General features: G+C 41.5%; 1 protein-coding gene and 1 pseudogene across 2 annotated transcripts; one reads left to right on the forward strand and one right to left on the reverse strand.

The window, feature by feature from the left end:
* Positions 1-6,364, forward strand: LOC120051259 (annotated as a pseudogene).
* Positions 6,365-6,406: 42 nt separating this feature from the next.
* Positions 6,407-13,076, reverse strand: LOC120051258 (septin-10-like). 2 transcript variants are annotated; one of them, XM_038998024.1, is made up of 11 exons: positions 12,930-13,076; positions 12,052-12,166; positions 11,603-11,798; positions 11,128-11,314; positions 10,259-10,420; positions 9,129-9,225; positions 8,836-9,004; positions 8,549-8,681; positions 8,099-8,283; positions 7,635-7,723; positions 6,407-7,458 (listed from the first exon to the last, which is right to left on the reverse strand). In XM_038998024.1, exons 1-10 carry the CDS (start codon positions 12,954-12,956, stop codon positions 7,636-7,638), a joined length of 1,359 nt encoding a protein of 452 aa, XP_038853952.1. In that variant the 5' UTR covers positions 12,957-13,076; the 3' UTR covers positions 6,407-7,458; position 7,635. The 2 variants fall into 2 exon arrangements, with proteins under 2 accessions (XP_038853952.1, XP_038853953.1); XM_038998025.1 differs by lacking the exon at positions 7,635-7,723.
* Between the last annotated feature and the right edge of the window lie 3,760 nt (positions 13,077-16,836).

Genomic DNA, 16,836 nt, shown 5'->3' on the forward strand with positions numbered 1-16,836 from the left:
CGCGCTTTTGGTTTGAAATTTGGGAACTGACATTTTTGGAGAAGCCAATCATCACAACAAGCACACACATGGTGAATATGTTATGGCCAAACGTTATTGTAGGAAATTAGTATTCAGAATGTTTTAGGAATTCTATCTTTTGTTTTGTGAAACATGCAATACTTGGCTAACTAGTTAGCAACGTAGACTGCTAGCTAGCTAACAGTACATAGCTATCTAGGTAGCCTATGTGTTCAACATCACTGCTATCTCAGCTAGCTAGTAACCTAACCTATTTTCACTCCTGCAGGTGGAGAAGAGATGGAACAGGTATTACAACTATATGTGTTTGTGTGTTGTCATGGTGGTCTCAAAGGGGGACCAAGTAATTCGATAACCCCATATAACGTTAGGCGTTGACTGGGGGGAGGGTACAGTAGGAGGCTGACACACCGACAGCCTCCTGTCAAATAGAAGATGGAGCAAGAGGAACGCTTAGAATTTCTGTATCTCGTCAGGAACAGACAGGGTGGTGTGTATAGCCTAAAGTGTATAACATACTGAGGAAATGGATAGGGAGAACACATGCTGTGTTTCATTCAAGAGACAAGACATACGTGTTTCTGTGGACCTACAGCCAGTTTCAGGTAGAGCAGAGCTCATATTAAGCATTGTATCATACTACAATCTGCATCATACTACATCCTTTGTGTGTTGTATTGTAATGGACTGTGTGATGTGGTGGTTTTGTTGTGTGTTTGGACCTAGCAGCAGGAGCAGACAGAGTGGGTTGCTGTGAACAGACTCCTCCAGCACCATGGGTTCAAGCCGGTTCACTTTGCTGATCCCGTCGCGAATAAGAACCTTGCAGGTAATGGTTTAGTATGGTTTTTGTATTATCTTCTTGCTGTAACATTCTGAACTGTCATATCTTAGCTAAATGTCTTAACTCACTTATTGGATCATGTTGAACAAGTCTATAAGGAGGAGTGTTAAATGCTTTAGACCGCTGAACATTCTACTGTCTGTCTTGTGTTTCTGTGTGTGCAAATAATGAATCATTATTGGCTCTAGGTGTGCATTGTCTCGTCTAAGTTAGCACTCAAACTCGCCCCTCTGTGTGATGAGCCTTTTCCCAAAGGGAAACCATTCGGCGCATGCATTGCTCCTATTCTACTTACTGGCTCTTCTATTTCCGGTAGGCTGCCAGCCAGGGTCTCAATGTTTCTGGCTAGTTTTCTCAATGTTATTTAGTGAGGCAGTGGTCATGGTACCCAAACAATATAGGCCTATAGGTAAAAAGAACTGGACGGAAAATGGACAATAAGATATTCAACTTTTAATGTCTGTCATCTTGCTCATAGACTTGGTTCTTCTGGAGAAGAAGTCGGCCTGTGACATCAGGACTATGCTGCGGACGATGCTTACAGACTCGGAGAGGAGACAGACCTTGATTCAGGAGCTCATCCAGTCCAACAACCAACTTAAGTAAGTAGTTATAAAATTCATATTAAATCGTTATATTTATCATTTTAGACACTCACGGACATGCAGAACATTGCTTTTCCAGTATGTAGGAAACCTCACTTCTTGAAGCCTAATATTTTTGAACCCCCAGTTACTTGATCCTGTTTCTAACCTCTCAAAACATTCCTCCATCACACCCATCACCTTATATGATTTATTAGAATAATCTCCATGTCAGAAAGAAATATGTTTTTGGCAGGTCTGTTGTTCATCCATCTACCTAATAATATAGATCCATGATCATGTACCTGCCAGCTGTTGTCACACAATAGTCTTAGTGGACATGAGTAGTAAGCCTAATATAGTGAGGCAGAGAGGGGTAAGAGGTAGACATGGGGCCGGCTTACACCAGCTGCTCAGCCAGCAAGTGTTAACCATTGGGGCGTGACAGAGGGAGATCACCTGGCCTGAACATCAATCTATCACCATGTTAAGCCTGTTTGTCAGAGACCCTCTCTTTAGCCTGGAATTCAATCTGATATGGTATTTTTTCCCAAAACATCAGTTTGGATTCCAGGCTACCTCACTTTAGCTTCTCTCCTGGAAAGATAATTGATGGTTTTTGACTGTTTTTCTAGGATAGGTTATTGATGTATCTGACGAATCAATATGATTGAAAGTTGGATTTTATATTTCATATTGCCCAGTTGATCACTTGAATAATTATGTATATTCTCTTAACCATTATTTCCTGCGAAAGATCTTCTGTTTGATATGTACTTATCCCAATTAGTTCAATATGCCCCATCCTCAATTTTTATTATCCAATAAAATAGAAAGGCGGCAGGTAGCTTAGCGGTTAAGAGCGTTGGGCCAGTAACCGAAAATTCACTGGTTCGAATCCGGAGCTGACTAGGTGAAGAATCTGTCTGCCCTTGTGCAAGGCACTTAACCCTAATTGGTCCTATAAGTCGCTCTGGATAAGAGCGTCTGCTAAATGTTCAAATGTAAATGTAGTATTACATAGGATTATTAAATCCTATCTAGCATTTAGTAAGGGTTAATTGTGTGTCCCAAAGGAGTAGTAGCAATGCTTCGAAGTGTGACATTTCTGTCTTTGTGTTGCTTTACAATTATCTGTATTGTATCATAATCCATTATACCTGTCAGCTTTAAGTAAAGTGTTACCGGTGTTTGTTCCAGAGAAGAGGCTCAGCAGCACATTAGCCGCGCTGCCCGTCAGTCCCAGAGGGTGACCGAGTTGGAGGGAGTTCTGGACGGGGTGAAGAGCAAGCTGCAGGACCTGGAAGACAGTTACATTGGCACGGCCGCGCAGCAGCACAGCAAAGTGCACCAACTTCAGCAGGACAAGAGAGATGCACAGGTAGGTGGTGCCCTGGAAATAGCCAGGGCTGGTTTAACCGGCAGATACAGATTAAGTCTAGTCCTGGACTAAAAAGCACTTTCAATTGAGATTCTCTATTCACCATGCTTTTTAGTCCAGGTCGAGGCTTAATCTGTGTCTGGGGAACTGGCGACAAGAGTTGGGCACTAATATTTTTTTTCCGACAGCACATGATATCCCCTGATTATACTGTAACTTTCTTGTTTGTCTTTTCTTGTTGTTTTGTTTGTCTGCTCTGCCGCTTGGTAGAAATGGTGCCAGGGCCTGGAGCAGAAGCTGTCTGAGGAGAAAGATGTGGTTTCCCAGCTGCAGAGGAAGCTCTACTTCACTGTGACAGAGGAAGAGAGGCGGGTTGCTAGGCAGAACCAGGTGTTTCAGCAGATCCACTTGAGATCAGCTCGGCCCAACTCACCAGTGGACCAGCAGTAAGATAAACCGCTGCTGTCGTTAAGACCATAGATTAGGATTCATAATACAACATTTTACCATTGCTTAACTAGATTATTACAGATTTATGGCTGGAAGTTATAGGATTTAAAATACCTTTTATTTTCGATCAGGGTGTTGGATGTAATTGACATCTATGAGGCCCAAATGGAACAGCTCCGCGATAATATCAAGTAAATATTATAAAGACAATCTTATTTTCAGTGTTTTGCATCATTTTTATGACAACACCCTTTCTCACTGTAAGACTAAAGAAACGTAGGCGGATGTCACTAACCAACATTTACTTCTTCCCTCAGGTCCCTCAAAGCAGATTCTGGGGGATCAAAAACATCTGACCAATTGCAGAGCAGCATGAGAATCACCACCGGGGTCTCCCCCAATCACAAAGCTCTCCTGAAGGTGACTTCATGTACTTTTGTAACATGATGAACACCAGAACTCTTCATGGTTCTGGATGACTTGTCTTGAACAGTGTAACGGCTGTTCCTCTTCCCCACATTCCATGATCATGATCTTAGTTCTGAATCTTACTTCTCCCCAATAGTCCTATTTCGGGAACAGTTAAAGGACACCAAAGCTCAGAGGGAGGAGCTTAGGAATGAAATTCAGCAGTTGAAGCAAGACTTGGAATCTAGACCCACAGTGAAAGAGCTGAAGTCCTACAAAGAACAACTGAAACGCATGGACAGACTTATTCACCAGAGTAACATGAGGTGGGAAAAAATTATGCAACTGTCATTCTTGGATATGACGAGCACCACAGCTTAACCCCATAGTTAACCCCTTCCTTACCTTAACCTAGAATGCTGCCTGTCCTATTGTTAGTCATATCTCATTTACCTCCACCCCAGGTCTGCTCAGGAGTTTAAAGAAGAGGGGAGGGCTGCTCTGAGTAACCAGGAGGTGGTGAAGGCAAGGGCCTTGGCTGCCAGACACGAGAAGGTACTCCGTTTATCTCCCCTTGTCTAAAGCGGGAGCGAGTATCAACTCACTTTACTTTATGTTTTTGATTCAGACTTTGCTGGACTATTTGCCTTACCTGACTTTCAGGTTCTGAATGACATCAGAGCGGTTTTGACTACTTCCGGGGCTCCACTGAGGCTCCATAGAGCGAGGCCATCAACCAGCCATCCGCTGTCCAACAGGGCCTCAGAGATGGTCGAGTTTGACGAACTCCTCTCCACTCTGGAGATGTGGGCTGACCAACTGGCTTCACTGAAGGTGAGAGCTGACTGACTGTCTATAAAGCGCATCTAACATGTATGCAGCCAGGTCCAACAGTTCAGTGTCAACTTGCCCTGTCACTGAAAGCCAGAGTTTAAGAACTCTTCATATCTACAACATCTCAGTTGTCTGTGATATGTATGGCTTGAATAGGCTTCTTTAACCACGTCTGTTTATCATTGTCTCTTGTCTAGAGACCCAAGTCTTTACTTGTCTGTCTGTCTCTCTCTCTCTCTGTGTGCTTAGGACCTGCACTGTGCCCTGAGTAAGTTGATGCTGAGACTGTTACCATGGCAGCCAGCAGGCGCTACTAGTGTTATGGAAAGTGTTCGAGTGGAGGACCTTATGCTACTGGTGGACACTCTGCTAGAGGAGACCAACTCTGGGGAGGATAAGGTTGGTAGTCCTGGCTTACAGCAGTGGATGGAGTAACCATGTAAATTTAGACTTTTAGATGAGGCAAAACATTATACCGCAGATCATTTCTCATGTACAATGTTTGTGATACAGCGATATTCTCCAATTATTTTTCTTTCAAAAAAAATGTATGAAAAGTTGCGTATAGGTGAAAGCCGAACTCTTTGTGAAACCAACTCTAACCAGGTGCTGAGGAGCCCCACTAGGAACACTCTCCAATCCATGGTGTCCCACTTCCAGAAGCTGTTTGATATAACCTCCCTCAGCGGGGTGTATCCACGTATGAACGAGGTCTACACCAGGCTTGGGGAGATGACCAACGCTATGAGGAACCTCAGGGACATCCTGGCCCTGGGTAGGACTGTCTGTCTACAACTCATTTGAGCTATTCTACAGCACCATTAGCACATACTGTACTGGTCAATTCATGTTCTCCAGAACATAATACTGAACAAAAATAAAAATGCAACAATTTAAGGAAATCATTCGATTGAAATAAATGAATTAGGCCTTAATCTCTGGATTTCACATGACGGGGAATATAGATATGTATCTGGTGGTCACAGATACCTTAGGTGCACATTTTAAGGTGCACCTGTGTAATGATCATGCTGTTTAATCAGCTTCTTGGTATGCCACACCTGTCAGGTGGATGGATTATCTTGGCAAAGGAGAAATGCTCACTAACAGGGATGTAAACAAATTTGTGCACAACATTTGAGAGAAATAAGAATTGTGTGTATGGAACATTTCTGGGATATTTTATTTCAGCTCATGAAACCAACCCTTGACATGTTGTTTATATTTTTGTTCAGTATACTTGGTTGAGGGATGTAATTCCTTTCCCACTTCTAACAATTTAATTTCAGATGACAGAGCACCCCTTAGTGAGGTGGTAAACCAGGTAGCCAGTCTGGTCGACTCCCCAGAGGCCACGGTTGGCCACGTCCTCCTGGGAACCAGTGATATTGACAGGTACAAGCAGCAGAATTTATTTTGTTTTATTCTGAGTAATGTTGTTAATGTCATAAAATTTGCCTATTGCCTGGGGTTAAATATGTGTGCTTGTCAGTATTATTTTGAAGGTAAAGGAACATGGTTTTTTTCCCTGCATTCTATTTTTTGGTTCAGGAGCTGCTCCAGACTCTAGGTGGGGAAATGTTATTACCATCCAATAATGCATTTGTTTGAAATCGTTTACTGATCATGTGGTTATTAGTACGTCTATTTTGGTTGTTCTTACAGATGTTGACTGTCTGGATGACATCATGCCCGTTCTGAGGTCACTAAAGTCAAGAGCAGAGTAACACCGGTGCTTTGTAATTATGTAACAATGCCTTTATGTTTTGTGTATTTGCTGGAGTGATTTTATGGCGTTCTACTTTTGATATGTAAATAAACATGAATTAATACCTCTTCCAACAACGATCTCAATTCATTAGTACAGTGAAATAACATGACATGTATGAGAAACATATGTTTTATTTTGTGATAAACCCTTTCTCCACACCTAAGAACAAACCTCAGTTCATATGAGTTGAGAAAAATGCTGTGTACAAAAATATTGCAGGTAAGTTATTTTCAAAGCTATCCCTTCTGAGAGGGGGGAAGTTTGGCAAGTATCATTCCACACACACACACACGACGTTAGATGCATGACGGTTCTTTACAACGTCAAAACCACTTGACCTAGACCTCTATTTAGAAAGATCATTGAGCAACAAAAAAAACATGGTTTCACTCTTCAAAAATGAATTCCCATGTCAGCAGCTGCTTCATTCTTTAGCATTTGAATCAAATACCAGGAAGGCATATGTGGCAGTAAGGCACATAAAATAAGTGTTTTTAAAAAGTAATATCAATAATACCTGTGATTGGAATGTAACACATGCAGTGGGTAGAACTTAGCTCTGGTCCACGTTCCTCCACTAATGTAACATGAGGAACGTGCACTAATGTCCTGGATCAGAGCTAGGTATTTCTAAACATGGAATCCATCCAGAAACCCACGAGTCTACAATAATAATGCATGGAATAAATATCAAGCTATATATAATACACACTACTGGTGAATAGCATATTTAAAAGACATGCAAATATATTCTGCTATCTGCAGAATTAAGTGAAGGTTTACAAACATCTGATATCCCATTTAAAATGAATACTCAAGACAACCCGGTAAGAAAACGAATTCCGAGATTGGACAATTAAATACATCTTGAATGTCAAACAAATTGTATTTCTGTTTAGTGTAAAGTACAGTATTTTCAAAGGATAACCCTAACCAGACCTTGATCATTTGGTGCCCTCTAGCTGTAGAAGTGAAAAGTAATACAAAGGGTTACCAGTCTTAAAGAGCCTTATCAATACCCTGGCTGGTATTTGACTAACATTTGTGCTTTGACTAAGGCAAACAATGACGACTATCGGTGAATGTATTCCGTTTTGTATTTATTTCTTCTGACTGATGGTGGGAGGGGGTCTTTGTCCATTTATTTCTTCACATGAACCCAGAGCTAAAGAACCAATGAAAAAGAGAAAATATAAAATCACTCATTTGCAAAATGTGTCAACACAGCTACACTCCTTAACTAAGCTTTCCTATCAACTGTCAAATCAATAGTTTCCTCATCTAAAAACACAAACTGACGTTTTCTTTATACCCTACTTCCCTCCCCATCATCTCACTGACTTCACAGGTTTCTGAAGCAACAGTTGTGGTTTTGGTTAGTAGCCTCGTCACAAGTCAAGTTAACATCCTTCGCTTCCATTTCTGGACTCCTGTCAATCAGAAATGCAATCACACTGATTAACTAAAATGGCTGTATAACGCCTGCAGTCCACACACAAAATATATCATTCTGGTGTACATACATTTTTGTTAGTCTCTGCACATGCATCACGAAATTGAGAGGGGAAATAAAGTTTGAATAGGGGAAATAAGTTATGATTGAATTAGGATAGATTGAATGTGATTAACAATGTGTAATAGAGCTTTGAGCTGTCCCAAAACATTTCAGCAATAAACATCTTGAAGGGAATTAAATAGCCGTCCTGAAAGGTATTTTACAAGAACATGCATCATACTTCTTGCGGTCTTTGTCCTGTTTGCAACCCTTTAGGCCTGTGATTAAGTATCAAAAACTTATATCTTACTTTTTACGGTCTTTGTCCTTCTTGAGGTTGGCGTTAGTGTTGAAGGACTGGCCTTGGAGCAGCTCGGCAGCTGCTTTCTTCTTGCTGAAGGTGTTGATCTCGTCCTCCAGAGACCGTCTCTTCTCATCCAGCTTGCTCTTCTCCTCAGAGTGCAGTCTCTTCAGCTGCTCAAACTTCCCTTGCAACTGAGGGAAAACATCAAACGTCAGTGTTTTTAATACCTCGAATTTCTAGTGCTTTTCTAAAACCCAAAGACGCTTCTCTTCAACCAAAAATACATGCATTTAATATGAAAGATCATTGAAGATGGGTTTTCTGTGATGATTTCCCCTACAATTTTTTTGTTACAAATCATGAGTCTGAAAGCCACGTCTAGGCCTATATGTCTCTTGCTGACCTGTATAGCATGCTGTCACAGTAGGTCACCCTGTGTGTGTGTGTGTTCAGTACCTCTCTCTCGGCTTCCTTCAGCTCAGTCTCCTTTTCCTTGACTCTCTGGACAAACATCTGCCTCATCTCCTCCTCTCTCCGCTGCAAATCTCCCAGGAATTCGTGACGCTTGGCTTCATAGGTCTCCTGCAGGCTGCAGACACAACAGTTTAATACAAATATACAGCCTCCTCTCGCTGTATAACGTTAAATGTTTTTTCACAGACCTTTTAATCTATGCAGCTTATCTAGTTATCACAGGCCCCAAATGATGATAACTGTGCGCGCACACACTGCTCTCTCCGTACCTGACTGGCTTGCTCTCTGGGTTCGTGTCTGTGAATCCCATCTCCTCCAGTTTGCAGCGGCGGTAGAGCTCGTAGTGGCGCGTGTGGGTCTGCTCCCTCAGGTCCTCCATGTTCACACAAATCAGCATCTCCCTCAGCTTCACAAAGTCACAGTGGTTCTCATTCTCCACTGAAACAAGACAGGCAGACATACCTTTACCTCCTGGCATTTGTACTGCAGAGCCATAGACACTTCACTTCAAAGAAAGCAAGCCGTAAGCCTGAAGCCTACACGGTAAAACAGGTTTACCAACCTTGCACCACACCCCAGGGATACTGTCGAGCTTTGACCATCTTATTTCCAATCTTCACCTCCTCTGAGCTCCCCACAACAGCAAAAGGCAGGATACCCTGACATTAGCAAATAGATCATAGGCATAGAAGACACTGAGTACATTTACATGCACACTAAGATAATATTAAACAGATTTTGGCAGTAGGATAAGTATGGCATTAGTCATGTAAACACCTTACTCGGCATATCTTAATCGGAGTACGGTCAAAATTGAAGAAAGCATACTCTGGGGTTGTGCGCTATATTCTTATTTACTATATACCGGTATTGATGCATGGACTGTTTTTTCTTCTATAGTGTTATTTCAATGTTTGGTTTGTTAAATGTGATATGCGACTCATCTCTCTCTCTCTCATCAATATGTTGATGATAACGATGCTGCTTTGCTTCTTAATATAAATCAAAATATAACACAATTGTATTTGTCACATCCACAAGCATTCTATAAATGACACTATTAGTTTGTGTATATTACTGTCTGCAAACAGATAGTTTGCCTTTACTTAGCAAATGTTTTTATTGTTAGCCGCTGGCTAGCTAATAAATGTACTGAGTCAGAGCAAACATAGCTAGCTAATACACCCTGATACCAGGGCTGTGGTAGGCCTAAATCAGCATGTAGTTTGTGCAACAGTATCTTCTAAATCAGAGAGGAATAGGCGAGGTATGAATAAGTTATCTGCGCATGTGCTAGCACCAGCCGAACGAGCCTCCCTCTTTAGCGTGAGTGAAGTGAGTTCGGGGGAAAAAAGGAAAGTAGGAATATTTGAAGTAGTTCTCATACAAACTTTAGAAGTCCAAACTCTTTCTAAAAAAACAACAACATGTCGCTGTCGTAGAACATTATTTTTATTGCATATTTTCTGTATTGGTCAAAGTCCTATCAGGTAGTCCCGTGTAAACAGGATTATTAGGGAAATCGTTCGTTCTTCTTGCGAAGCATGTAAATGTTACCCACAATAATCGTGTTACTGTGTGCATGTAGCCACTCACTGAGGTGCACTGTCTAGCACAGTCAAATTCACCACTGTGAGGAATGGAATTGGGCAGAGATCCTGAAAGATACCAAGGGAGTGTTCTACAACTCACATTCATGGCCGTGTTGATCTTGGAGACGGTCTCGTCGTCGGTAGGGAACTGGTAGATCTGGACACCGTTACTGACCAACTCACTCATGATCTTGATCTTAAACTTGTGGAGCTCGCTCTTGGAGATGGTGTCTGCTTTGGCGATGACAGGAATGATGTTGACCTACAGAAAAATACAGTTTGTCTTATAAATAATACATTTTCTTTCTAAATTGACATTATTCCCTCAAGAATCAAACAGGACATGAAATTCATTTTTCAAGAAGAAACAAATTCCCTTTTGTGAAAGAATAGTACTGTAAAACACAACTTTGGGGCTCCCGAGTGGCGCAGCGGTCTAAGGCACTGCATCTCAGTGCTAGAGGCATCCCTACAGACCCTGGTTCGGCTGTATCACAAACCGGCCGTGATTGGGAGTCCCATAGGGCGGCGCACAATTGGCCCAGCGTCGTTAGGGTTTGCCCGGGGTAGGCTGTCATTGTAAATAAGAATTTGTTCTTAACTGACTTGCCTAGTTAAACAAAGGTAAAAAAAAATAATAAAATACATACAACTAAAGCACAGTCAGGACAGACTTCTGTGATTGCCCAATGTCAACATTATGCTTTGTCAGCCTTGTCACAGTAACACAGTAGTAATTACTCATCATGCAACTCCCAGTTTTTAACCAACCGCCATGACACTTCCTAAACTGCCCAAATACTCCATAACACTAAATAAAATGTAAAACACCCCCTTAATTCTACATTTAAACACAACAACAATTATGAAAGTTTATATTTATAGACTACTGCTGTATAACTGTGCCAGAAACAAAATCAAAAGAGAGAACAAAATTCAATAGTGACAGTTTTAGTTTTAGGCCCTCACCTTGCTGTCCAGTTTCTTCATGGTGACCAGGTCTAGGGACTTGAGAGAGTGTCCTGAAGGGGCGATGAAGTAGAGACAGGCATGGATACGGGAGTCGTGGTAGTTGTGAAGGGACCGCTTGATCTTCAACTCCTCCTGTAGATACGACTCGAACTGGGTGTCAATGTAGTCCACAACATGCTGGTAGCTGCCAAAGGAAACATTCAGAGAGGACATAATTCCATCAGAAGTTGTGTAGCATATGTGGTAAAACAAGTGATTTGTGTTAGATAGAAAGACATAATAATGTGCTTTGTTTTGTCATTCAGCATCAGCGTCATATTCATTAGGGCATAGGCTACCGTAGCAAAACGTTTTGAAACGGAACACTAAAACAAGGGTTTCTTAATTAAGTTATTGGACAAGTTCAGGTAGGCTGTTAGGGTTGGTGCCTAATGAATACGACCCAGGTATATCATGACTGCACTTCTCTCACCTCTCCTGCTTGTTCATCTGGTCCCCAAAGCCCACTGTGTTGACGATGGTCAGCTTGAGTCGCACGTTGCTCTCCTGCAGGTCATAGGTCTGCGCTCGCAGCTTCACCTTGGGCTCGAAGTGAGACGACTCAAAGTTCTCAAAGTTAGTGTTGAACAGTGTGTCCATTAGGGTGGATTTGCCAATACCAGTTTCGCCTGGATAGTGAGGGAAATATTGTTTGCTAATCTTAGTGATAACATTGCTTTGTAAAATGAGGGTCAAACTTGAGGAAAATGAAAAAAACATTTTAGAGAGTTCCAAAGAATGACATTGAGGAATCTGGGCAGAGGTCCAGAATAAATTTTAGAAATGAATTTAGAGGAAATGGGCCAACATTTTTTTCCCATCTAAAAAAGGGATACTGGTCTGCTGGCTGAACTTTTAATGTAACATCACAACGTTACTCACCAATACAGAGGATATTGAAGCAGAAACCTTGACATGTTGATTTGTTGACCAGCTGGTGAGGTAGGCTGTCAAAGCCAACATGGCCAGACAAGGACAGGGGCCGGGCATTTTTGTCCTGTTATAGGGAGACATAGCCTAACATTAGGCCAACTCAGTATATGATTATATCTGACTGCCTACAGCTTGGACTGGTTAACCTAGGTAGATAATCTTATATTCCTGTTTTCATTGTCTGTACACTACTTACCCACACAAGGCTAAATGTAAATTTGTCTACAGTACACACACACATTTACCTATTTCTATGAATGACACCCTACCTGACCTGTCCCTTTCTTTACTGATACTGATTGTGGCACAGATTGTGGATAGACCTGGAAAGGCTGGAGATAGATGGCAGATCAGTTTAAGCAGCATACATTTGGCTAGATTTTGTAGCTAGCACACAAAGTTAACTTTCACTGGCTGCCACATCGGCAAACTAACCCATGCGTTGGCAAACTAGCTAGACAGATCATGGCTAATTGTGTTCTATATGTATTTCATATATTCATTCTTGCTCATAGGGCGTAAACCATCTCCGGCAGTAAAATCCTGCTTTTTAGAAACTCTGGTTGGAGTTACGCTGTTAGCCACATAGCTAGCTGGATAGTAAAAAAGTTACTGAATCAGTTCCAGGTCGTCTTATTGCAATCCTGCTGTGCAGGCGGTCAGATCTCACAACGCCCAGATACGTTTTTACCTTTCAGGATCACGCAGCGCAACAGCAATAAAGACGACCTGGAACATAACCATGCTAACTAGCAAGCTAAACGTGCCGTAAGTTTTACAACTGTAAACATACATTATTTAGCGATTAAATCAAACACAACAATTACCCCCTGAGCAATATCCGACGTAGTCATCTCGGAATACAGGAGCTAATAGCTACAAATACGAGCAGGTTGTAAATAAAATAGCCTCAACTAAAAACTTTGAAAAATCGACTCCCTACGTAGCCATGAAAGGAATGTAGGCTTGCAAACTTTTTCCATGGCTGGGGATAGACGAGTGACAGCTTTGTTTGTGTTTAACAATAGAAACGACATATCTTACAAACATATGAGGTACTACATGTTCTGATTTTGTGATATGTATTTATCAAATTCTGAGTACATAGTAGTTATTTTGAACTGCAAGATTGTTTGTTACCATATAGCGACCCCCATAGAATGAATGGTATAAACCAATTTTCCGGAAATTCGTTGGACATACATAGTGTGAAACTAAATAGACATTTTGGTTCTTTGGGCGACTTTGACTGAAGGGCCGCTAATTTAGATTCCAAAATGGCGTTTCAAGGGTCACAGTTTCCCAATGTAGTGGTTGCTAAGAGGCGTGGACAGAGATACTTTTGAGGAGATGGAAAACGCCATTGGAATCGTATAACGTTCACTGTGTACGTTGCCCATGTATCGTCTATGGGCCGCGCGGTACATTCCTGGGATTCTGGGACAAACAGTGAATGGGAGTCGACCAGGCGCTAGCTCAAAAACACAACATTAGCATGAATTTAGTGAACAATAAGTACAACATAAGTATTTTCCGATATGTGAGATAATTAACTTGTTCTCTGAAATATCGTACAGCTTTGGAATCGTGACATTACGTACTTTCAAGGAAAATAGGCAGGTATCTCGACTCACCCTGATTTTGAGAAGATTAGTTTGCAAGCACGATATGCCGCATTACAAGTGAATGCGATCGTTTGACAGTCTGCTGTTGGGGCGTTATGCCGCGTTCAAGATAACTGGGAACTCGGGAAAAAACGAGCTCAGACTGGGGAAATTTATTTGAACAGCCATTCAACTCGGAATTCCAACTCTGTCTAGAGCTTTGACTTTCCGAACTTAAAATCAATTCAATTCAATTCAAGGGGCTTTATTGGCATGGGAAACATGTGTTAACATTGCCAAAGCAAGTGAGGTAGACAATACACAAAAGTGAAACAAACAATACAAATTAACAGTAAACATTACACATACAGAAGTTTCAAAACAATAAAGACATTACAAATGTCATATTATATATATACAGTGTTGTAACAATGTACAAATGGTTAAAGCACACAAGTTAAAATAAATAAGCATAAATATGGGTTGTATTTACAATGGTGTTTGTTCTTCACTGGTTGCCCTTTTCTTGTGACAACAGGTCACAAATCTTGCTGCTGTGATGGCACACTGTGGAATTTCACCCAGTAGATATGGGAGTTTATCAAAATTGGATTTGTTTTCGAATTCTTTGTGGATCTGTGTAATCTGAGGGAAATATGTGTCTCTAATATGGTCATACATTGGGCAGGAGGTTAGGAAGTGCAGCTCAGTTTCCACCTCATTTTGTGGGCAGTGAGCACATTGCCTGTCTTCTCTTGAGAGCCATGTCTGCCTACGACGGCCTTTCTCAATAGCAAGGCTATGCTCACTGAGTCTGTACATAGTCAAAGCTTTCCTTAAGTTTGGGTCAGTCACAGTGGTCAGGTATTCTGCCACTGTGTACTCTCTGTTTAGGGCCAAATAGCATTCTAGTTTGCTCTGTTTTTTTGTTAATTCTTTCCAATGTGTCAAGTAATTATCTTTTTGTTTTCTCATGATTTGGTTGGGTCTAATTGTGCTGTTGTCCTGGGGCTCTGTGGGGTGTGTTTGTGTTTGTGAACAGAGCCCTAGGACCAGCTTGCTTAGGGGACTCTTCTCCAGGTTCATCTCTCTGTAGGTGATGGCTTTGTTATGGAAGGTTTGGGAATCGCTTCCTTTTAGGTGGTTGTAGAATTTAACGGCTCTTTTCTGGATTTTGATAATTAGTGGGTATCGGCCTAATTCTGCTCTGCATGCATTATTTGGTGTTCTACGTTGTACACGGAGGATATTTTTGCAGAATTCTGCATGCAGAGTCTCAATTTGGTGTTTGCCCCATTTTGTGAAATCTTGGTTGGTGAGCGGACCCCAGACCTCACAACCATAAAAGGCAATGGGCTCTATGATTGATTCAAGTATTTTTAGCCAGATCCGAATTGGTATGTTGAAATTTATGTTCCTTTTGATGGCATAGAATGCCCTTCTTGCCTTGTCTCTCAGATCGTTCACAGCTTTGTGGAAGTTACCTGTGGTGCTGATGTTTAGGCCGAGGTATGTATAGTTTTTTGTGTGCTCTAGGGCAACGGTGTCTAGATGGAATTTGTGGTCCTGGCGACTGGACCTTTTTTGGAACACCATTATTTTGGTCTTACTGAGATTTACTGTCAGGGCCCAGGTCTGACAGAATCTGTGCAGAAGATCTAGGTGCTGCTGTAGGCCCTCCTTGGTTGGTGACAGAAGCACCAGATCATCAGCAAACAGTAGACATTTGACTTCGGATTCTAGTAGGGTGAGACCGGGTGCTGCAGACTGTTCTAGTGCCCGCGCCAATTCGTTGATATATATGTTGAAGAGGGTGGGGCTTAAGCTGCATCCCTGTCTCACCCCACGACCCTGTGTGAAGAAATGTGTGTGTTTTTTTGCCAATTTTAACCGCACACTTGTTGTTTGTGTACATGGATTTTATAATGTCGTATGTTTTACCCCCAACACCACTTTCCATCAATTTGTATAGCAGACCCTCATGCCAAATTGAGTCGAAGGCTTTTTTGAAATCAACAAAGCATGAGAAGACTTTGCCTTTGTTTTGGTTTGTTTGGTTGTCAATTAGGGTGTGTAGGGTGAATACATGGTCTGTTGTACGGTAATTTGGTAAAAAGCCAATTTGACATTTGCTCAGTACATTGTGTTCATTGAGGAAATGTACGAGTCTGCTGTTAATGATAATGCAGAGTATTTTACCAAGGTTACTGTTGACGCATATTCCACGGTAGTTATTGGGGTCAAATTTGTCTCCACTTTTGTGGATTGGGGTGATCAGTCCTTGGTTCCAAATATTGGGGAAGATGCCAGAGCTAAGGACGATGTTAAAGAGTTTTAGTATAGCCAATTGGAATTTGTTGTCTGTATATTTGATCATTTCATTAAGGATACCATCAACACCACAGGCCTTTTTGGGTTGGAGGGTTTTTATTTTGTCCTGTAACTCATTCAAGGTAATTGGAGAATCCAGTGGGTTCTGGTAGTCTTTAATAGTTGATTCTAGGATTTGTATTTGATCATGTATATGTTTTTGCTCTTTATTCTTTGTTATAGAGCCAAAAAGATTGGAGAAGTGGTTTACCCATACATCTCCATTTTGGATAGATAATTCTTCGTGTTGTTGTTTGTTTAGTGTTTTCCAATTTTCCCAGAATTGGTTAGAGTCTATGGATTCTTCAATTACATTGAGCTGATTTCTGACATGCTGTTCCTTCTTTTTCCGTAGTGTATTTCTGTATTGTTTTAGTGATTCACCAAAATCTCTGACTTCATGATTTGAGGCGGCAGGTAGCCTTGTGGTTAGAGCCTTTGGGCCAGTAACCGAAATGTTGCTAGATCGAATCCCCGAGCTGACAATGTAAACATCTGTCATTCTGCCCCTGAACAAGGCACTGTTCCTATGCCGTCATTGTAAATAAGAATTTGTTCTTAACTGACTTGCCTAGTTAAATAAAAAACAATTTGACCGTGTATTTTTCCGAGTTCCCAGGTGTTGTGAACGCTGCATTATACCACAGAACAATGAGACAGATATTAAACCGGATGTATAAATGTGAAGCATCCGGTTGGCGTTTCCACGCACTACCAAATATGGTGATGCGAGGAAGCCCAGTGGCCGGCAGTGTGAGAA

Source organism: Salvelinus namaycush, chromosome 7 (genome assembly GCF_016432855.1).
Source record: "Salvelinus namaycush isolate Seneca chromosome 7, SaNama_1.0, whole genome shotgun sequence".
NCBI classification, from domain to species: Eukaryota; Metazoa; Chordata; class Actinopteri; order Salmoniformes; family Salmonidae; genus Salvelinus; species Salvelinus namaycush.

Bases quoted from the DNA above. Each gene is read 5' to 3' on its own strand.
- LOC120051258 (XM_038998024.1), bottom strand. From the start codon at position 12,956: ATGACTACGTCGGATATTGCTCAGGGG. The intron at 9,226-10,258 runs GTGAGTTGTAGA...TGCTAATGTCAG, and splicing joins AGATCAACACGGCCATGAAT to GGTATCCTGCCTTTTGCTGT. The intron at 9,005-9,128 runs GTTGGTAAACCT...GTCTTGTTTCAG, and splicing joins TCCCTGGGGTGTGGTGCAAG to TGGAGAATGAGAACCACTGT.